The following is a 19,927-nucleotide window of genomic DNA, read 5'->3' as shown; positions in this document are numbered from 1 at the left end:
AGGCCAGCCTTGGCAACTTAGAGAGACAAAATAAATAGATAGATAGATAGATAGATAGATAGATAGATAGATAGATAGATAGGAAGGACTGTAATGTAGCTCAGTGGTAAATTACTCCTGGGTTAAATTCCTAGTACCAAAAAACAAACAAAAAAATGGAGTAATGCAAAAGTGTATGAGAGTAATTCTGGACTTTTAGACATTTACACCCAGTTGAGAAAGAATAACATAAGAACAAATAATGACAAGACCAGGTAATATGTACTAAATATAATAGAGCAATACAGACAGTATGTGCCATAAAACAAAACAATAGATTCTTTTTTAAAAAAGAGAGAGAGAGAGAGAGAGAGAGAGAATTTTAATATTTGTTTTCTTAGTTTTCGGCAGACACAACATCTTGTTTGTATGTGGTGCTAAGGATCGAACCCGGGCCGCACGCATGCCAGGCGAGCGCGCTACCGCTTGAGCCACATCCCCAGCCCAAAAATAATAGATTCTTTTGGCCTTAGGTATAAAGTTACAGAAGATCCCTCCTTGAACTCTCCACAGGCCTTTGACTCACTTCAACACTGTTAAATCTCTCTGTTCTATAGTAGTCACAGTTTCATAAAATTCCTGGTTACTTACCAAGTTCTATTGGCTCTTGGTTAAAACTTCCCCTAAAAATCAGTGAAAGACTTTATTTGTGAAGAAACAATGAGATAATTAAAATGAGTGTTTTCAAGACTTTATCATGAAGAATTTCAAACATACAGGCTGGGAATATAGCTCATTGGTAGAGAATTTGCCTACCATGTTCAATCCACAGTACCACAAAAACAAAAACAAAAAACATACCATAGTACAGAACATAGTATAATGAATCCCCATGTGCTCATTGATAGCCTCAACAATTTTCAACACATACCCAATCTTTCTCATCCCCCTCACTCTATATAATTTTGAAGCAAATCCATCATTTTATATCATGCAAAATATTTTTAAATACCTCTCTCAAAGCTAGAATTCTTCTAAAATACATAGCCACAAACAAAAATCATACCAAAAATATTTCTTTAATATCAAATATCCAGTATTCAAAATTTTAATTGTCTTTTAAGAGCCCTATACTGCCATTTTACAGATGAAGAAACTAAAGCCCAATGAAGTTACATAACAGTTCAAGGTCACCCAGCTAACTCACATGCTCATCAGCTGGTAATAAATACAATGTGTGATAGCCATTTTATGGAATATTTTTCAGCCATAAAAAAGGAATGCAGTGGCTTGGGGGTGTAGCTCAGTGGTAAAGCACTTGCCTAGCATTAGTTTGCTTCCCAACACTGCAAAAAAATTGAAAATAAAAAATGAAATAAATGAAAAAAGAAGGAATGTGCTGCTGATAAGCACTACAAAATGGATGGTACATAAAAACATTATACTCAGTGAAAGGAGCCAGTCACCAAAGACTACATATTTAATCTATTGAAATATCCAGAATAGGGGAATCTATATAGAGACAGAAAGTAGATTAATGGTTGCCTAAGGCTGAGGAAAGGAATAGCAGAGAGTGATTATTAATGGGTACAGGGTCTTTTTGGAGTGAAGAAAAATGTTCTAAAATTAGATTGTGGTGATGGGTGCACAATTCTGTGAATATACTAAAAACCACTGAGTTGTATACACACTTTAAATTGGTGAATTGAATAGTATTAGAATATGTCTAAACTTGCTGAGTAAATTATCAAAAGGTTTAAAATGTATCAAACCAAGGAATATTTATAGATCATCTACACAAGTATCATACTACATTCTATGCAAGTTAGAAAACAATTTTAAGACACATAACCTGACCTTAAATTGTTCATAAGTCAAGATAAAGGGTACACATGCAAAATAGACTGAATTTGCACCTTATAACTGAAATAATGTGAGTAAATATTTTCTGACTATGCAGAGGCCAAAGCAGCTTGATAATCAGGCTGAGCTAAGGCCAGCAGGCCTGGGTCCTCCTCCCTGGGTTTAGAAATGCCCAGGGTAAACAAATTGCATAGGTTTTCCTTTGTTGTGGATGCTGAAGAGCAACAGAGGTCCTTGATGAAAACCAGGGAGAGTTGTGGTCATGAAAATGTATAAAGTTAAGTGTTCAGAGAAGGGAGATGAGGAACACAATAGGAGATAAAATGTAGGAAAAGAGACAGGTTGGGGATCTGAGGCTACACAGAGTAATTACAATACTAAAAAAAACTGAAGCACAGGAACCTAGTGGATCACTTATAACCCACCAGGCTTTATGGAGATAACAATTTACCTTCAAGGAATTATGAAACTGCTGTTCAAACTTAAATTGCCTGGGTACCAGGGATTTATGACTACATGGCCCAGTTCTGTCTACCCTAAGGCTACTTGCAGTGTCTAGCTAAGCTCACATGCTACATAGATTCTCACTAGGAGTGCACAACAGAAAGATGCTTACATTTTACAAATATATGAACTCAGCCTAATTTTATAACAAGGAAATTTTCAGATGATGTTGGCAATCAAAGCTTAGAATTTTACTCAAATTTTTAGTGTATAAGAGAAAACTACAAGTATAGCCCTGATCAATGAAGTAGAACATATATATCTAAAAACAACAAATTAAAAAAAATATTAAACACACAAAAAAGAAGCTAACATTTTGAGCATTAAAAATTATGCATCTTTTCTTAGAACTGTTTACAAAGAACACTTCATATTTGGATTAAGTGGCGTGGGTTTAAGGTGGCCTGATGAATCAGCAGTAAACATAACAATGTAACCCTATGGGCCAATCTGCCTCCAATAAACCACAACACTATTTGGGTTGCAGCTGAAATGCTCTATCAGTCTCCTTACCTTTCACCACATCAGCCACATTACAGGTGGGATCAATACTTCCTATATGTTTAGGATGAGCAGGATTAGTGTCACCACCAAATAGAAGTGCTAAATGAACACAAAAGGAAAGGGAGAAGATTTTTAAACAAAGCATTCTGGGATGATCAAGCAGAGAAATATGAGTTTGTAAGCGTTGAAAGGCTCCCTTATATGTAAGAATCATTTTAGTGTCCCTAATGACTTAAAGCAATGGAATGCATCTAATTGATGGAGGAGAAACTCCACCAACCAATGAAGAAATAAGAATGTGCTTTTAAGACTCATCAGTTGTAGTCAGCAGGTGCTAGGTGCCCAACCTGTTCTCCCCCAACCAGTGTGACTTGGATGAAGAAACTTACTTTCATCCTTAGCCAAGTTTATCCACCTTCCCAGCACTACTGCAGACATTTATCTCAACATTTGCTAAATATTTAGAACACATAGTCTTTACCATTTGGACAGGTCTGTGATGTTCTTCACTGGCAGCATTTCAAAAGCTTTCATCATAGAGATTATTTTTCAATGTCACATACACAAACAATATTTGTTCAAGTATTTTAAAAAGAAAATTTCACCATACACAAGTACTGCAAATTTTATTTCTGAACAAAAGTCAAAAGAAACCCCAAAGAAAAAAGCAACCTCAGTCCAAATGTTTTATAGGTGCAGTTATTTTAAATCAGGTAAAAAAATTGAAAATAACTTAGAAACTACAAAAAAGGCCTAAATAAAATAGGACAGATTTTGAATTATGAAAAATGGTAAATATGGGCATTAGACCAGTAAAGTTTCAACTGATTAAGGGGAAGGAATCAGAGATATACATTTAGCCAATGATCTAAAAATGTAGATATATGTCTAAATATACATACTTAGATCCCAAAAGAAATTTCAGTTATCTAAGTAATTTAGCTGAGTAGTATTTAGGGTCTTTTCTCATCTAAATTTCCTGTAAATGTCATACATTTCTGTCATACATTTAAGTAAACCATATTTAATAGTTGTGTAACATTTGCTTATCCAATGAATCAAATTAGTAAAATAAAGGCACTCTATCCATTTTCTGATTCAGCAAAGAGGATGAATTAGGCTCTAGACATATGAATGCTTTTTATTAAGAATTATGAAATCAGCCAAAGATATAACACTGAAAATGAGCCAAAAAGCTTATTGTATTGAGAGAATTTTAGTTTTCTTCATATCTGCTCATCACCTTAGAAAGTGAACTAAAACTCTCAATGCAGGATTAGGCACTGACAATCTTGCTTAATCAGATTTCACTGATATTTTAAAATACAGGATTGATTACTCATATTGCCAACATGCTAATTCAATATTTCCAGGTACCAGATATTCTTAAAACTAAAAAGGAAAACATATAACAACTTGAACAAAGAGTATAACATACTCTCAGAGACACATAAAATTATTCAGAGATGAATGCACAGCTGCCATTAAAGCTAGTCCCTTTGTCTACCAGTAATATAACGGCAGAGACAAGTGGTCCTATCTAAGATGAACATCATCAATTAGTATTCAAGAGTACCAATTAACAGCCTTTTAATAGGATTTACTTAGGAAAAACTAAATTAGCAATGAAATTTTTATAGCCAAAAATGTAGGTCAGTAAATTAAAAGTGAAATAAGAATAATATTGGGAAAAATCACTGTGGTTACCTCTGTAAAAGGATCAACAAAACTCAACTTACTGTGCTGGTTAATAAGCATGCGGAAAGATATGCGGTTGGTATAAAATCGATCCAGAAAATATTGGATGTTACTGCTAATGAAGGGGTCAAACCCAAACTTCTCCTTATATTCAATCACTCCTTGAGCCATTGTAGGAACCACATCATTGTGCCTATTTCTGACTTTAATCAGAACTTGTAGAAAGCTGTATGGGAAAGAAAGAAAACACAGTCAGTCTTTATATCTCATGGGCTAATACACACACTTCTCAACTCCATCCCCAGACTGGTTAATCTGCTGGTATTTTTATAGGTAGACATTATTCTCGTCAAGGAAATACTCACAAGAAACAAAAACTTTAACCAAGTGTTAGCTTGAAATTTCCTACAGAAGTTCTTTTCAGAGATGCAAAAAGTAGAAGGTTCTGGTAAGGAAAAAAATGCTCAACCACCTTATTAGGACTCCAATGACTTTTTAAATTCCTTTTATTTGTTCTAATTAGTTATACAACATAGTAGAATGTATTTTGACATATTATACATATATGGCATATAATTTCTCATTCTTCTGGTTGTATATGACATAGAATTACACTGGTCATAAAATCATTTATGAACATAGGATAGAAATGTCAGATTAATTCTACTATCTTTCCTTTTCCCATTCCCCCTCCCTTCCCTTCAATTCCCCTTTTTCTAATCCAAATTAGTTCTTCATTTCCCTAACCACCCCCTTATTGTGAAATTAGCATCCACATATCAGAGAAAACATTCAGCCTTTGGTTTTTTGAGATTGGCTTATTTTACTTAGCATGATATTCTCTATTTACATCCATTTAACCAGCAAATGCCATAATTTTGTTCTTTTTATGGCTGAGTAATATTACATTGTGTATATATACCACATTTTCTTTATCTGTTCGTTTGTTGAAGGGCACTTAGGTTGGTTTAGCTATTGTGAAATGAGCTGCTATAAACATTGATGTGGATGCATCACTGTATTATGCTGATTCTAAGTCCTTTGGCTTTTTGAGTAAGTAGTTACAAATAGTACAGATTCTATAAATGTTTTATAGATTTATAAATGTTTATAAATAATTGCAGAACATGTCGATATTTATTTTGAAAATATGAGGAAAATCCCAAAATAATCTCCAAGGATTTTTTTAATGGAATTTCAAAGCAATACCTTCCATGAGTAAAGACAGAAAGTCAAACTTTGGGGGTGAGTACCAGGAAGTAAACTCAGGGGCACTCAGCCACTGAGCCACATCCCCAGCCTATTTTGTGTTTTATTTAGAGACAGGGTCTCACTCAGTTGCTTAGTGCCTCACTGTTGCTGAGGCTGGCTTTGAACTCGCAATCTTCCTACCTCAGTCTCCCAAGCTAATGGGATTACAAGCATGCACCACTGTGCCCAGCAGAGAATCAAACTTTTTAAAAGTAAACTTTGGAAATAAATTTCTTACAGTAGTAAAATACAATAATGAAATATAAGTTTTATTTTTTTATTGATTTTTTAAAAAAATAAATGACAGCGGAATGCATTACAATTCTTATTACACATACACAGCACAATTTTTCATCTCTGGTTGTATATAAAGTATGTTGACACCAATTCATGTCTTCATACATGTACTTTGGATAATGATGTCTATCACATTCCACCATCCTTGCTAATCCCCTGTGGAAAGGGAGGGGGAAATGCAGACATTAAAAAAGCAATTACAGTAAATGTATTTGTTGGGCACAGTGGTTCATGCCTGTAGTCCCAGCTACTTGGGAAGCTGAGGTGGAAGAACTGCTTGAGCCCAGGAGTTTGAGACTAGCCTGGGAAACATAGTGAAACCCCATCTCAAAGAAAAAAGAAAAATGTATTCAAGTATTCTGGCACATTATCATAAACATGTATAGGAAAAATATATTAAAAATAGTGACTAGAATAGAAAGATAAGTCCTTAAATGGAATGAAATAAAAAGTTTGAAATCAGGCCCAAGGGTAAGTATGTGTGCATAAAAATTTAGCATATTGGGAAAGTGACATTGCTAGTCAGTAGAAAAATAATCAAATTAATAATCAAAGTGGGCATGATGGTGCATGCCTGTAATCCCAGTAACTTGAGAGGCTAAGGCAGGAGGATTACCCAGCCTCAGCTACTTAGCAAGACCCTGTCTCAAAATAAAATAGAAAAAGAGCTGGAGATGTAGCTCAGTGGTAGAGTGCCCCTAAGTTCAATCTCTAGTACCTCCACACACAAATTAATGATCAAATTAATTCAGATAGCAGGCTAACAATTTAAGTCATATCCCAATTGCAAGTCTTAAACCAACAACCAAAAAAAGGATTAAAAATGTAAAAGGGTGGCCTGGGGATGTGGCTCAAGAGGTGGCACGCTCACCTAGCATGCATGAGGCACTGGGTTCGATTCTCAGCACCAAATTAAAAAAAAATAAAGATATTGTGTCCACCTAAAACTAAAAAATAAATATTTTTTAAAACCATAAAAGTGATTAAAAAAATAAAGTGAACAAGTATATAAGCATGGGATAAGAAAGGCTGTTCTAAGCTTAATACCAAAGGTAGCAACAAATGATATAAAGAAACAAAGATATGATGATGTAGAATTTCAATAATTCTATAGGAACATACATTATATATAAAATAAAAACAACCCGAAACCAGGAAGAATGTATTTGCAAGAGTTATTATCCTTGATAAAGGAAAAGATGAGTGTCCTATTAGAGAACTAGGCAAAGTGCCGATTATCAATGGAAAATTTACTAAAGCGTAACCACAAATGCCAGTAATTTTACCCTCACAAAAAAAAAGTAGGGCTGGGTTGTGATTCAGTGGTAGGACACTTGCCTAGTACATGTGAGGCACTGAGTTCAATCCTCAGACCACGTAAAAATAAATAATGTCCATCTACAACGAAAAAATATTTTAAAAAACAAAGTACATTAAAACAATGCAATACTATTTTCTACTTATCAGACTGGCAAAGAATAACAAGTGTCAGTGGAATGTGGGAGCTTAACTGACAAATTTCTAAGAGCAATTTAACAATACTCACCAAAAGCTTGAATAAAATAATTCTATTTCCAGGATCGATTCTAGGAAAATAACTGGACAAGGTAAAGAGCTGTTTTTAAAAACTGTTCCTTACAGTACTATTTGTGATTGCAAGAAATCTACAAGTCAGTCTAAAATCCAACAACAGGTGATCAAATTGCATGACATACCTGTAGAAGGACTAGGAATATGAATAGTCAAGCATCACGTAATAATGTTTCAGACAATGACAAATTGCACACAGTGGTAGTCCCATAAGATTATATCACCTAGCAATGTCATAATCATCTTGGTTTGTGTAAGTAGACTCTATATTTGCACAAAGATAAAATCATCCCAATGATGGATTTCTCTTTTTTAAAAAATATTTTTTAGTTGTTGTTAGACCTTTTTAAAAAAAATATATATTTATATGTGGTGCTGAAAACTGAACCCAGTGCCTCACACATGCCCAGCAAGTGCACTACTGCTGAGCCCCAGCTCCAGATTTCTCTTAATGTATCCCTGTCATTATGCAATGCACAACCATATTATGAAACTAATAATGGTATACGTCTGTTATGTAGACACTTATTTTTGTAAAAAAATATTTTATACATACAAAAATATGCATGCTTAGGAAAAAGCACAGACAGAAGGAAAATGTTAACAGTAGTTGTCTCCTCCTAGTGGAAATTTGGAACAATTTTTTTTTTTACTTGTCTGAATAGTCTTATTTTTTTCAATGATGAAAGATCTTTGTAACAAATACATACATACAATGACAGTAAAGATGAATAAATAAATTCTTAAATTAGGACACAAATATTTATAAGAAAATTTACAATGGACAATTTGTCCTTATACAATACTCTTTCCAATGTATATATAAATTAAAACTTCCTAAAGTGAAACAGTTAATTAATTATAGTAGTATTTCAATGTATCTGAAGGGAGGAGACATATGACAATGGTTCAATTCTAAGAATACTTTCTCAATCTTCCATGTTCTTCTAAACTATATTATTATGATAAACATTCTTGTCCTCTAAGCTACTTTGACTTTACTAAAATGATTTCCCTGCTGGCAATCTCATATAACCTCCCACTGAACAGAAAAGGCTGCAACCATGACAATCACTTTTCACTCCTCTCTTCACCAACAGCATCAGGCTTCTCAAATCCCAACTCTCCTAACTAGCTGCAAGAACCTGGCAAATTATCAAAACTCACTGAGTTGAGAGCTGTCATCAACATGACCTAGCATACACTATATTCACAGTGGCCATTTACAAAGCAGGCCTGTGTCCATAAATTACATCTGACTGTTAACCTCTTCCAGAAACTAAGACAGAAGTCCAGAAAACACAGCAGAAATTTAGTACTGTGTTCTTCCACAAATCTACATCCTCAAATTTGGAGCTGGAAAGGCCAGACCTAATTTTTGGGACACTAGCCAAACAGTCATCAGCTAATGACTTTTGAGAAAACGAAGCTCCAGCATTCTACTCATTTATTATCAATCAACACATTAAATTATAGCAGTGGCTTGAATCAAGGAAACCACTGCATCCACATTTCACAGATCCATTAGACAAAACACCTACTGAAGAATAAAATCGGTCAGGGACAGACATGGTAGAACATACCTGTAATCCCAGCAACTAGGGAAGCTGAGGCAGGAAGATTGGGAGTTCAAAGTCAGCCTCGGCAACTTAGTGAGGCCCTAAGCAACTAAGCAAGACCTTGTCTTTAAATAAAATATAAAAAAGGCCTGGGGATGTGGCTCAATGGTCAAGCCCCCATGGCTCAATCCCTGGTACCAAAAAATAAATAAAAATATAACTGATCAGAGATTCTTCTCTTTTATATCTTAATTTACAACTAAACTTGAGCTAGCTAATTATGGCTCAAACAGCAGTTCTGGCAGTATGGTATACTATAAATAAGAATGTACAAGGGAAAAGGAACCATGACTTATAGGTTCAACTCTGCTAAGAACTGTCATAATCTTGGGCAAGTCATTTCATATCCCTGACCTCGGTTTCCTAATCTGTGAATTCAGAGGTCTGTGTTAAATACCTCCTAAGGTTGTTGATATAATGTGGTGTTTCTATAGTCCTTTTCATGACCCACCTGAGACAGGTGCCTGTCTCACAACTATGTGAATTAGGTTTATACTCAGAAATTGCTCAGCAAAACAGACTTGCCATGTGCATTCACTTGTATATACATAAAACAGGAAGAAATTAACGTGAAGGAGATTGCAATTTCTCGTGGAGAAAAACACATTCACATCTAGGGTTAATGTTTCTTGGTTAAGTAAAAATGAAAAAGTAAAATACTTTCCATCAGCATGAGAACTTAGTAGTCTGTGTGTAATGACAACAACAGAATTCAGGTTGTTATATAAAAAGCACATTCTTGCCAGGTGAAGAGGCCCTAAACAACTTACTGAGACCCTATCTCAAAATAAAATATAAAAAGGTCTGGGGATGTGGGTCAGTGTTGTGCCCCTGGGTTCAATTCCCCATATGAAAAAAAAGTACATTCTTTTGTTGCTTGTCTAAAATACAGTTTGTGAGTTCAAATATAATATCCCATTGAATTTTTTTAAAAAGACTGGATAGATGATTCATGTATATATGAACGTCACTGCATTCTTAAAACTACCACTAGATGGAACATTTACTGCAATGTTTAGAGTTAATACTCAGTTCACCTTGATTAAATGTATTAAGAATTGGGTCATGAAGCATTAATTTGAAGGGTCATTATTCTTTGTGCACTATGTTAAATTCTTAACTCAAAAATTTCAAAAAAGTCAGCCTTGAGCCATTAGCCACTAAGAAAACTAGTGCAAATTGTATTTCTTGGGTCTTAATGGCAGGAATTCCATTTACCAAAACATCTTTTTACCTAGATACTTTTTCTTTCAGTTAAGTGGTAGCATACTTACTTATCTAAAACCTGTGGGTCTTCAGGGCTCTTATTTTCATATTCTAAAAGTTCAAGAAAACTCTGCATGTACCTAAAACAAAGAAGAAGAATTGCTGTTAGTTGCCTACCAGATAGCCATTCCTCCTTTCCCTCTTCCCAAAAGCACACCAAAATTTCATTCAGATTTCATTCCATCCCCACATGCAGCTTAAGTGCTTCAAGAAAAGCTGATGCCTCCAAAACTTATAGACGTTTTTCTCTGGATAGTCCTATTGCTTTTGCTACTAATTATTAATTGGTTCAACAGTTAGGTCTAAGCCTAGGCTGTGCATTCCCCTCAAAACAGGGACTGGCTCAGGAATGAGCATACTGCCTCAATTGACGCAAATAAAAAGAGAGATAAACCTTGCTGGAGGTCTCTGAGAAAGAAACCAACTTGCTTTGCTTTTATATAATGTGCTATGGGGATGTTAAGTCTGGAACTGTGTAGCTATTCTGCCAGCAGTAGGAAATCCAACCTGAAAACAAAGCTAACATTTTCAAAAGCAGGTCCTTGATAGCCTCATGAATCTCTGATTCAAACCAAGTCCAAAAGCTTATCCTTTGGTTGGATCTTTACACAAGCCAGGTTCAGCTTCATTTTTTGCTATTACAAGTATATCCTAACTGATATTTTACAGCTTGACTAAAAACATGCATATAAATTTTAAGAAGCACCTGAGTGACACTCAAGTACACACCAAGAATTTAGAAACTAGAAGTAAAAAAAAAAGATTCCTTTTCCAAGTGAAATTCATTTCATCAACCTGTAATGGAGGAATATATCTTAGGTCCTCAGAAACTGCTTCTGCATTAAGAATGGCTGCATATTTCAGTAAGGGCCAGTACAATAAAAATGTGTACAACATTAAGATCTGGAACACACAGATAAATGGGATTCAGAGAGGCACATTAGTGTGGCAGTTATATCTGTCCCAAACTGGACGGATCTAGTAGGGATTCAGATATTCCAATTAGAGATTTACGATCACTGCTTTGGTACTTAACATATCCTGAAATAATTATCCCTTCATTCTAATCATTTCTAACAATTAATTACCACTAATCCTATTATAGAGGATTAGAACACTTTAGTGACTAAAAATGACATATGCATATAAGCAGGAATGACATTTAATTCATCAGCCTCACAGGAACTTTGTGATAATGTATCTGATACTAAAGGGCAGTCATCTTCATGTGTATTTTTAAAAAGTTTCTGGGTAGATAAGGCCAGGTAAGAGATATTAAAATCATTAGGTCAAAATACCCTGAGAAATCAAAGTTGGTCAGCTCCAGGAACGTCCTTTGTCCTGCCACATGCAAGGGAATTTTGGCAGGCCTCCTGTCTTTTCCAAAGGGGATAGTCTTTTAAAGAGTAAAGTCATATATGGAGAGGAATCAAAGATTATGCTAAGATTCCCAGCCTAAAAATCAAAATAACAAGAACAACACACTGTGGCTCAGCATGGGGACAATTTGTTATAAATAAAGTTTGTTTTTAAAAACAAATGACAACGACACACAAATATATGATCCTGAACTGAATTCCTAAATCAAGAGGGGAGACTGCTAAAAAAAGGTGCACTATTAAAACAATAGGTGAAATGATAACAAGTTCTACATATTAGGAATTATTACTGTATCAATTTTAAAGTTCCTGAATGTGATGACCTTATTCTAGTTTTCTAAGAGTTATTCCCAGGACATATATGCCAAAATATTTAAGGACAAAGGGACATGATATCTATCTTAATCCAAATGGTTCAGGAAAAAAATGTATGTGTACAAATGGCAATCATTAAAAAAAATCATAGAACAACAAATTCCATCAGTATGCACAACTATAATGCACCAATTTAAAAAAAGTGGAAAAAATAAAATAATAAAGTTTGGTTAAAAAAAGAATACAAAAAAAATCAGAAAGAGATTATCCAAAGAATAATGATGCTTATTTGGGAACAGCATTACAATGGCAATAGCAGAGCCTGGCAATGGGAATACATTTTAGTAAGCTATGATGAATTCAAAGGAGTTGAAGGGCAAGGGGAAGCTTTTAAAGAAAAAAATGAAGATGATTACATCAGATTTTCAAACAATAATCCTTGGCCATGATGGTTAGCAAGATTTGCATCAGTATGAGGTTAAACAGTTGCTAGGCAGATGTCCTTAGAGAAGTACTTTTTGTATAAGGTTGTGGTGGACTCTGTATAAGCTTATGGTTCTGGCAGTCTTTTGTGGTAGTTACTATCAGGCACTCACACATAAGAACCCTTTCTTTATAACCTACTAGCCTTATTTATTTTTGTTAAGGTTGTTACAAGTGACTCTATTTTGATTCTGAGAACTTTTATATTTCTTTCATATACACACGTGTGTACCATACATATGCACATGCACACACACATATGGAGACAGAGTATGAATATGAATCACAATGGTAGAACAAATGTGTCCAAATGTTAATAATCAATGAATCTGAGTGAAGGCATATGGGAATTCTTTCTAATAGTCTTGCAACTCTTAGGTAGGAAATTATTTCAAAATATAATGTTAAAGGAACAAAAAGGACAAAATGGCAGGTATGTGTTTGAAAGAGATATGGAAAAAGAACGGTGGAGCGACCAAAAAAAAAAAAAAAAGGAGTTGATGCACTAATTTGTTTGAGTTCTATACTCTGCTGGTGTGGTGTGCTGGTGTATAACACAAAAATACATCCTGTATTTGTTCCCAGTTCCTAGTACACTTCTAAAATCCTTAGAATTTCCTGAATGATAGGAGTATCTTGTTCATCAAAAGCCCCTTTTAAACACACCTGAGTTTATGCTAATGAGATTGATTGAGAGTAGGTGCCTAGATAGCCTCAGGATAGGGCTGTTACCAAAAAATTCACCTTCACCTCTAGGGGTGGGAACAGCCAGGAGATTAAGCTCTATAAAAACTCTTGAAGGGAAAGATTCTGAAAGCCCCTAGGTTGTTGTGCTGGGAGGATGCTGAACCCAGAGAGAGCTCAGAAGCCATACACACTCCCACTTAGCCCTACACATTTCTTCCATTTGGCTATTCCTGGGTTGTGCTTTTTACAATAGACCTGTAAACAGTAAGCAAAGTACCTTTCTCAGTTCTGTGAGCCATTCTAGCAAATTATCAAACCTAAAAAGAGAGCTGTGGAAACTCAATTTACAGTCAGCCTGTAAAAAAGCAAAGGTGGTCCAGGGAGTTGCAATTGGTGTCTGAAGTAGGTGTCAGTCTTGAGGGACTGAGCTCTTAAGTTGTGGGGTCTGTGAAAACTTCAGGTACTTAATACCAGAATTGAATTGTTGAACACCCATCTGGTGTCTGAAGAATCAAAGAATTACTTATTAGTACTGGAATACACCACAGAGCCAGCAATTCACTTGGAAGCCACTGAAGTAACTACTATAAAAGTAATAGAAAACGCTTGACCATCACCACCATCCAGATCTGGGAACTTGACCTTGCCTACTTAGAATGCTGGAAGAGCTCTAATAATTATCTTGAGGCAATAAAGAAGCCTCATGCAAACTAGTCAGGAGCTGTTGCTTTTTGGGAAAAGGGAATGACACTATAACTCTAATACCATCCAATATAGTGCTTCTCAGGTGACTCATTCTTAGCCCTAAGAATTTATTACATTATTATTATTATTACTATTGAGAAATGACTGCTGAATGTGCATTTTCTTTCAGTAGCCTGGCCTCCATGAACCCTCTAAATGCAAACTAATTACTGGTTCCATTTTCCTTGTATTTGTCCACAGCATTCCCTTCTCTTAAGATGCTATCCCTGTCACCTTACTGGTCAACTCCACCCCCATCAAGGTCAGTTAAAGACCACAGTGAGCAGTTTTTGCCCCTCCTCTGTGTTACCACCACACTGTGTCTGCCCCAAGAGCACTTAAGCCATTTGGCCTCACAAACTACAAACTCCTCCACCTTTCTCCAGGGACTTCTACCTTGCTTTTACAACACAGAGTAGAACTGTGAAAGTTTATCAAATATATGCAAACTCCTTTCTAAAAACACACCACCTTCCATTATTCTACCATTCACTTATCACCTGCTCTTACATTATACCATTCACTTATCTCACCCTGCTTACCTAGTAGGGAGTTTCATCACAAATTCAACTTCCTCAATTAATAACATCTGTTTTATGCATCAGAGCTATATCTGATTTAATTCTCTTGTTGGGGGGGTACTAGGGATTGAACCCAGAGGCTCTTTACTACTGGCCACATCCCAAGCCCTTCATATCTTTTTAAGACAGGGTCTCACTAAGTTGCTTGGGGCCTTGCTAAATTTTAATGCTGGCCACAAACTTTTGATCCTCCTGTGTCAGCCTTTGATGTTGCTGGGATTACAGGCATGTGCTATATCTGATTTAACTTGAAGTTATAGTCTGTTAAGATTTTTTCATACTTTTCATCGGGCAAATGAAGCAAAACGTGGAGCTGATATTTTTCCAATCTGAGGTTCCCCTTTAAATACCTTCGCATATTCTCCAAGAAGCACTGCCTTAAAGGAACTTAGTTAAAAGGAAAATAAAAGCAGCAAAGCTTAAACTTGATAAATGTGAGAAACATCTTCCTATCTGAAGGAAGGCAGGTCCATTCTCACAGGCTACTACCTTGCTACTCCTTTATATTGTTCTCTACTTTCCTTTTTTTCAATGAGCAATCACATCTATAAGCAGAACAATTAAATTTGAAAAGTCAAGAAAGTATCTATTATGCCTTAGAAGTATTTTTTAAAGCTACTTTAAATTGAACAGTTCAAAAAGAACCCATCTTTTAAGGGCATGGAAAACCCAGCTACCCTGAATGACTCATTCCCACATGGGCAGTATGTGCACTTTTATGGAGAATGGTTCCAAAGCCAAATGTTCACAGCATTGTGGGAAGATCCATTTCAAGCCACATTTTTACTTACCAACTCTGAACCAATCCCACTGAAGGGCGGTTCAGTAAGTTATCTGGCAGAAGATTAACTTCTCTCATAGTGTTAGCCAGTCGCACAGGAAGTTCCTTTCGTAGAAACATGTATGAAGTTTTCTCACATGCATTATCTCTCCCTATTAAGAGATAAAAATGTTCCATGATTTTACAACTTAATAAATGAAGAAATAAAGGGTTTTCATGGTAACACAGTTATTACTAGTCATAAAGGAAAAGTTAAATAATCCTGCAGTCTCTAGTTAAAATTTTATCCTCTGAAATAGTTAGTTTAAGAAAATAACTTAATTAGAAGAGAAAAAGAACATTTATTCCATGAAGTAACCTTGAAAACAGTTTTTTTTTTCTTAAAACAAGTAAGTTCCTAGTGTTACCAGCAGCAATATAAAAGTGACCTGGGATATAATGTAAACTTGTTTTCAAATAAACACTGTGGGAAAACTGCCAAGTACAAAAGTAGTAGAACATGTAAATCTATTGCTGTTTACATAGGGGTTTACAGGAGACAACGGATCCATTCATTCTATAAATGTTCACCTACTGTGTGCCAACTGTTTCCTAAGATTTTCTTTAAATTTGTTTCTTCAGAAACCATAGCACTATCACTCTGGAAAGTAGCCACAGACTCAGGAGGCTCTGTGATTCTAAATGTGGGACTCTGAAACAAAGGGTTCACGTGTGTCAGAGAAACCAGCTCATGATGTTCCCATGGGCACAGGGGTCTGCTATGGCATGTCAAAAAATGGGAAGACACAGTGTTGACAATAAACAAAGAGGTTGACAGTAGAATGAATCAAGCATTACTTCCCTATGTTCATATATGAATACATGACCAGTGTAATTCCACATCATGTACAACCACAGAATGGGAAATTATACTCCATGTATGTATAATATGTCAAATACATTCTACTGTCATATGTAACTAAAAAGAACAACAACAAAAAAAACCAAAGAGGTTAATGAATTAAGTCAGGCACAGAAAGACAAATACTATATGATCTCATTCACATGTGGAGTCTAAAAAATTAATCTCATAGAAGTTAAGAGTAAAATGATGGTTATCAGAGGCTGAGGAAAGTCACATAGAGGGAGGAATGGAAAAGTTGATCAATGGATTGTAAGTTACAGTTAGACATTCTGGTGTGCTATTGCAAATCAGGGCGACTACAGATAATGATAAATTCTACATTTCAAAAAGTTAAAAGAAATTTTATTTATTTTTTTTAATGAACATGATACCTTCATTTTATTTATTTATTTTTATGTGGTGCTGAGAATCAAACTCTGTGCCTCACGCATGCTAGACAAGCACTCTACCACTAAGCTATAACCCCAGCCCCCAAAAGAAAGGATTTTGAAAGTTTCACCATAGAGGCTGAGGTTGTGGCTCAGCAGTAGAGCGCTTGCCTAGCACGTTCGAAGCCCTGAGTTCAATACTCAGCACCCACATAAAAATAAACAAAATAAAGGTATTAAAAAAATAAAGGTATGGTATCCAACTACAACTAAAAAGTTAAAAAAAAAAAAAGGATGTTTGAGGAGATAGATGTGTTTACCCTGATTTACACAATGTATACATGCACTGAAACATCACATGGTGCCCCATTAATATGTATGGTTTAATGTTTTCATGTATCAGTTAAAATATAAAATAATAAATTAAGGAGTCTTCTGGAGGTGACTTTAAGCTGGTTATGCAAAACACTAACAAAAATGGGGCACAAGGAAAGAAAAGGTGCCCCAGTCACTCTCACCTGTTGCATGTGGTCAGAGTAGTTCTAGGACTAGCCTTGCCTGTAAACCTGGTATAAACTCAATGATGGCTATAGGACAGAGGGCATGATAGAAAGGACAAAAGTTTGGAGGATAAAAATATCCTCTAGTTCCAACTCCTCCATCCTGGGGTTGGGAAACCTTTGCTAAACTGCTTCTTCATCATTCCTCTGAATTTCATCTGCCTTAATTTGTAAAACAGGGATCAAACTTCCTAAAAACTAAATGTTATACCATGAGTGGAGACTGAGATGGAGCATGTGACCAATAAACCCTGGTGCTTCTCCTGCTTTCCATGATACTTTATGGGTCCATCCAATCTCCCTCACACTAGCTAGGCCCCCACATGCTCCATGCTCCCTGGAAGCTGTTCTGAAATAAACAACATCAGAGGGAAGCAGAGCCTATCGAACAATTTTCATCTTCAAATTCTCCTTATTCATCCTTACATGATAAAGGCAGCAAATGAGAGACTCAGAAGCCAAATTTTCTTGAAGTAGAAGAACCCACTTTAAGAAATTTTTTTTAGTTGTAGATGGACATAATACTTTTATTTTTATGTGGTGCTAACAATCAATCCAGTGCTTCATACCTGCCAGGCAAGTGCTTTACCACTGAGCCACAATCCCAGCCCCAAAGAACCCACTCTTGAAAGTCATCTCCAGAATCTTTCCTCCTGACCCCAGACCCAGACCCCTTCTTCATTTTCAAAAAAGTCAGAATGAATGATTACAGTCTTAAATAATCCATCCCTCATTTCCTTCATTCTGAGTATACTGAAGGCCTTCAATAGTGTCTCTTTTAAATGAATGATTCTTTTACTTAGACTATAATAGGTATTTTAATCTCTAAAACCCACTTCCAAATAAGGGGAAAAGAGGTGTAAGACTCCAGAAATGAACATCCAACATCATTTTCTATATGATCCTGGATGTTTTGCTTCAAATACTATATATTATCCCTCAAAAGTTCTATATAAATGTAATCTTGATTTTAAATGCATTAACAATGCTGCTATTGCCAGGTGCAGTGGAGTTTGTCTGTAATCCTACTTACTCCAGAGGCTGAGGCAGGAAAATCACAAGTTTGAGGCCAGCCTCAGCAATTTAGGGAGAGCCTCTGCAACTTAGTGAGACTCTGTCTCGAGATAAAAAATAAAAAGGGCTGGGGATGCAGTTCAGTGGTAAAGTATCCATGGGTTCAATCCCCGGTACCAAAATAATTAAAACAAACAAACAAATAATGCTAATATTTGTCACAGAAAATCTCATAAAAGACTTACTGTCTAAGTTAAAATAAAAATCTAGATTTTCACATGCCAGAAGAACTTTGCATCCTAGTTAACAGACTTTTTTTTTAAAAGCACTCCCCAAAAAGCAAAAAAGAAATGTTCTGCACAGTGGTGCATGCCTGAAATCCTAGCTGCTTAGGAGGCTGATGCAGGAGGATTATAAGGTTGAGGCCAGCCTGGGAAAACTTAGTAAGAACCTGTCTCAAAATTTTAAAATTAGAAAAGTGTTGGAGTTGTAGCTCAGTGGTACAGTGCCTTGGGGTTCAATACCCAGTACTGGGGCGGGGGCAGGGAAAGCAAAGAAAAGAAATGTCCTCAGTAGGGGATGACAAAGATTCTCTCCTTTGACCAAACTTGAGTCAGGCTCCTCTGACTAGGCACTAACCTTGGGCTCTAGCTTGACTTGCTTAGGCCAGTGTTAGCAAGAATCAAGTCATTTTAGCAAAACTCCCCTGCCCTCCATATCTGATCACCTTTGATATCTGATTCTGTTGCTCATCACCTACAGTAAGACTTGAGTTTGAATCTTAAGCACTCACAAGCTTCACAAACACAGACAAGTTTCTTTACACTTCTAAATCTCACTACAACCATCCATAAGATAGCAGTAGCACCTTCTTCATAGAGATATGGTGAGGGTTAAAATGTGCTTAACTTTGGATATCGACACATTCTTAAAGCTTAGAAGGGGGGGGGGTCCATTAAATAGCAATCACTAAAGATGCCAGATGATGATCAAGCAGAATGGTCTGAGGCCATGGGATACAAAATCATATAGTCTGATACTTGGTCAGCCCTGAGAGCATGACCTTATCCTGGATTAGCACAGTCCCCTGGGCTCATTTGATGCTTCTTTATAATTTAAAAAGATGAAAGTATGCCCAGTGTCCCTACCATTCACTATTTTAAAATAAAAATCCTTGATGCTTACAGTGGTCAACTATGTACTATATGAAAAACTCAACCATTAGGCATGGTCTAAGAGAATCAACTTCAGGAAGCATTTTTACTCTAGTATCTGTTGATTATCAGCCTTTTATAAATCTATGAAAAGAAACTTTATCTGATTCTATACCCCTCAGTCCCTGTTATAGTGTCTTGCCTACAGTTTCTCAATGATTTCTTGGCAGAATAGCTAATGCTTTCAAAAGTTTGTGTTCTTAAAAAAAGAGTAGCTGAAAACCCCCAAGTTTTGCTTCCTACATTCTAATTTAGCTTTAGGGACAAATTCTTTGTACTTAGATACCTTAATTATATATCAGCTTAAACAAGAGGATAAGTCTTTT

At 35.8% G+C, this 19,927-nt stretch overlaps 1 protein-coding gene across 1 annotated transcript in view; it reads right to left on the bottom strand.

Annotated features, from left to right (window-relative positions):
* Positions 1 to 19,927, bottom strand: part of Pdk3 (pyruvate dehydrogenase kinase 3) — a 70,633-nt gene that overhangs the window by 27,451 nt on the left and 23,255 nt on the right. Inside the window, exons 2-5 of the mRNA XM_027927344.3 lie at positions 15,552 to 15,693; positions 10,580 to 10,651; positions 4,590 to 4,774; positions 2,860 to 2,949 (exon numbers count right to left, since the gene is read on the bottom strand). Of these exons, the coding sequence (XP_027783145.1) occupies positions 2,860 to 2,949; positions 4,590 to 4,774; positions 10,580 to 10,651; positions 15,552 to 15,693 (489 nt within the window). The remainder of the gene's footprint in view (positions 1 to 2,859; positions 2,950 to 4,589; positions 4,775 to 10,579; positions 10,652 to 15,551; positions 15,694 to 19,927) is intronic.

This window comes from Marmota flaviventris, chromosome X (assembly GCF_047511675.1).
Source record: "Marmota flaviventris isolate mMarFla1 chromosome X, mMarFla1.hap1, whole genome shotgun sequence".
NCBI lineage: Eukaryota > Metazoa > Chordata > Mammalia > Rodentia > Sciuridae > Marmota > Marmota flaviventris.
This window is presented reverse-complemented; position numbering and strand designations above follow the sequence as displayed.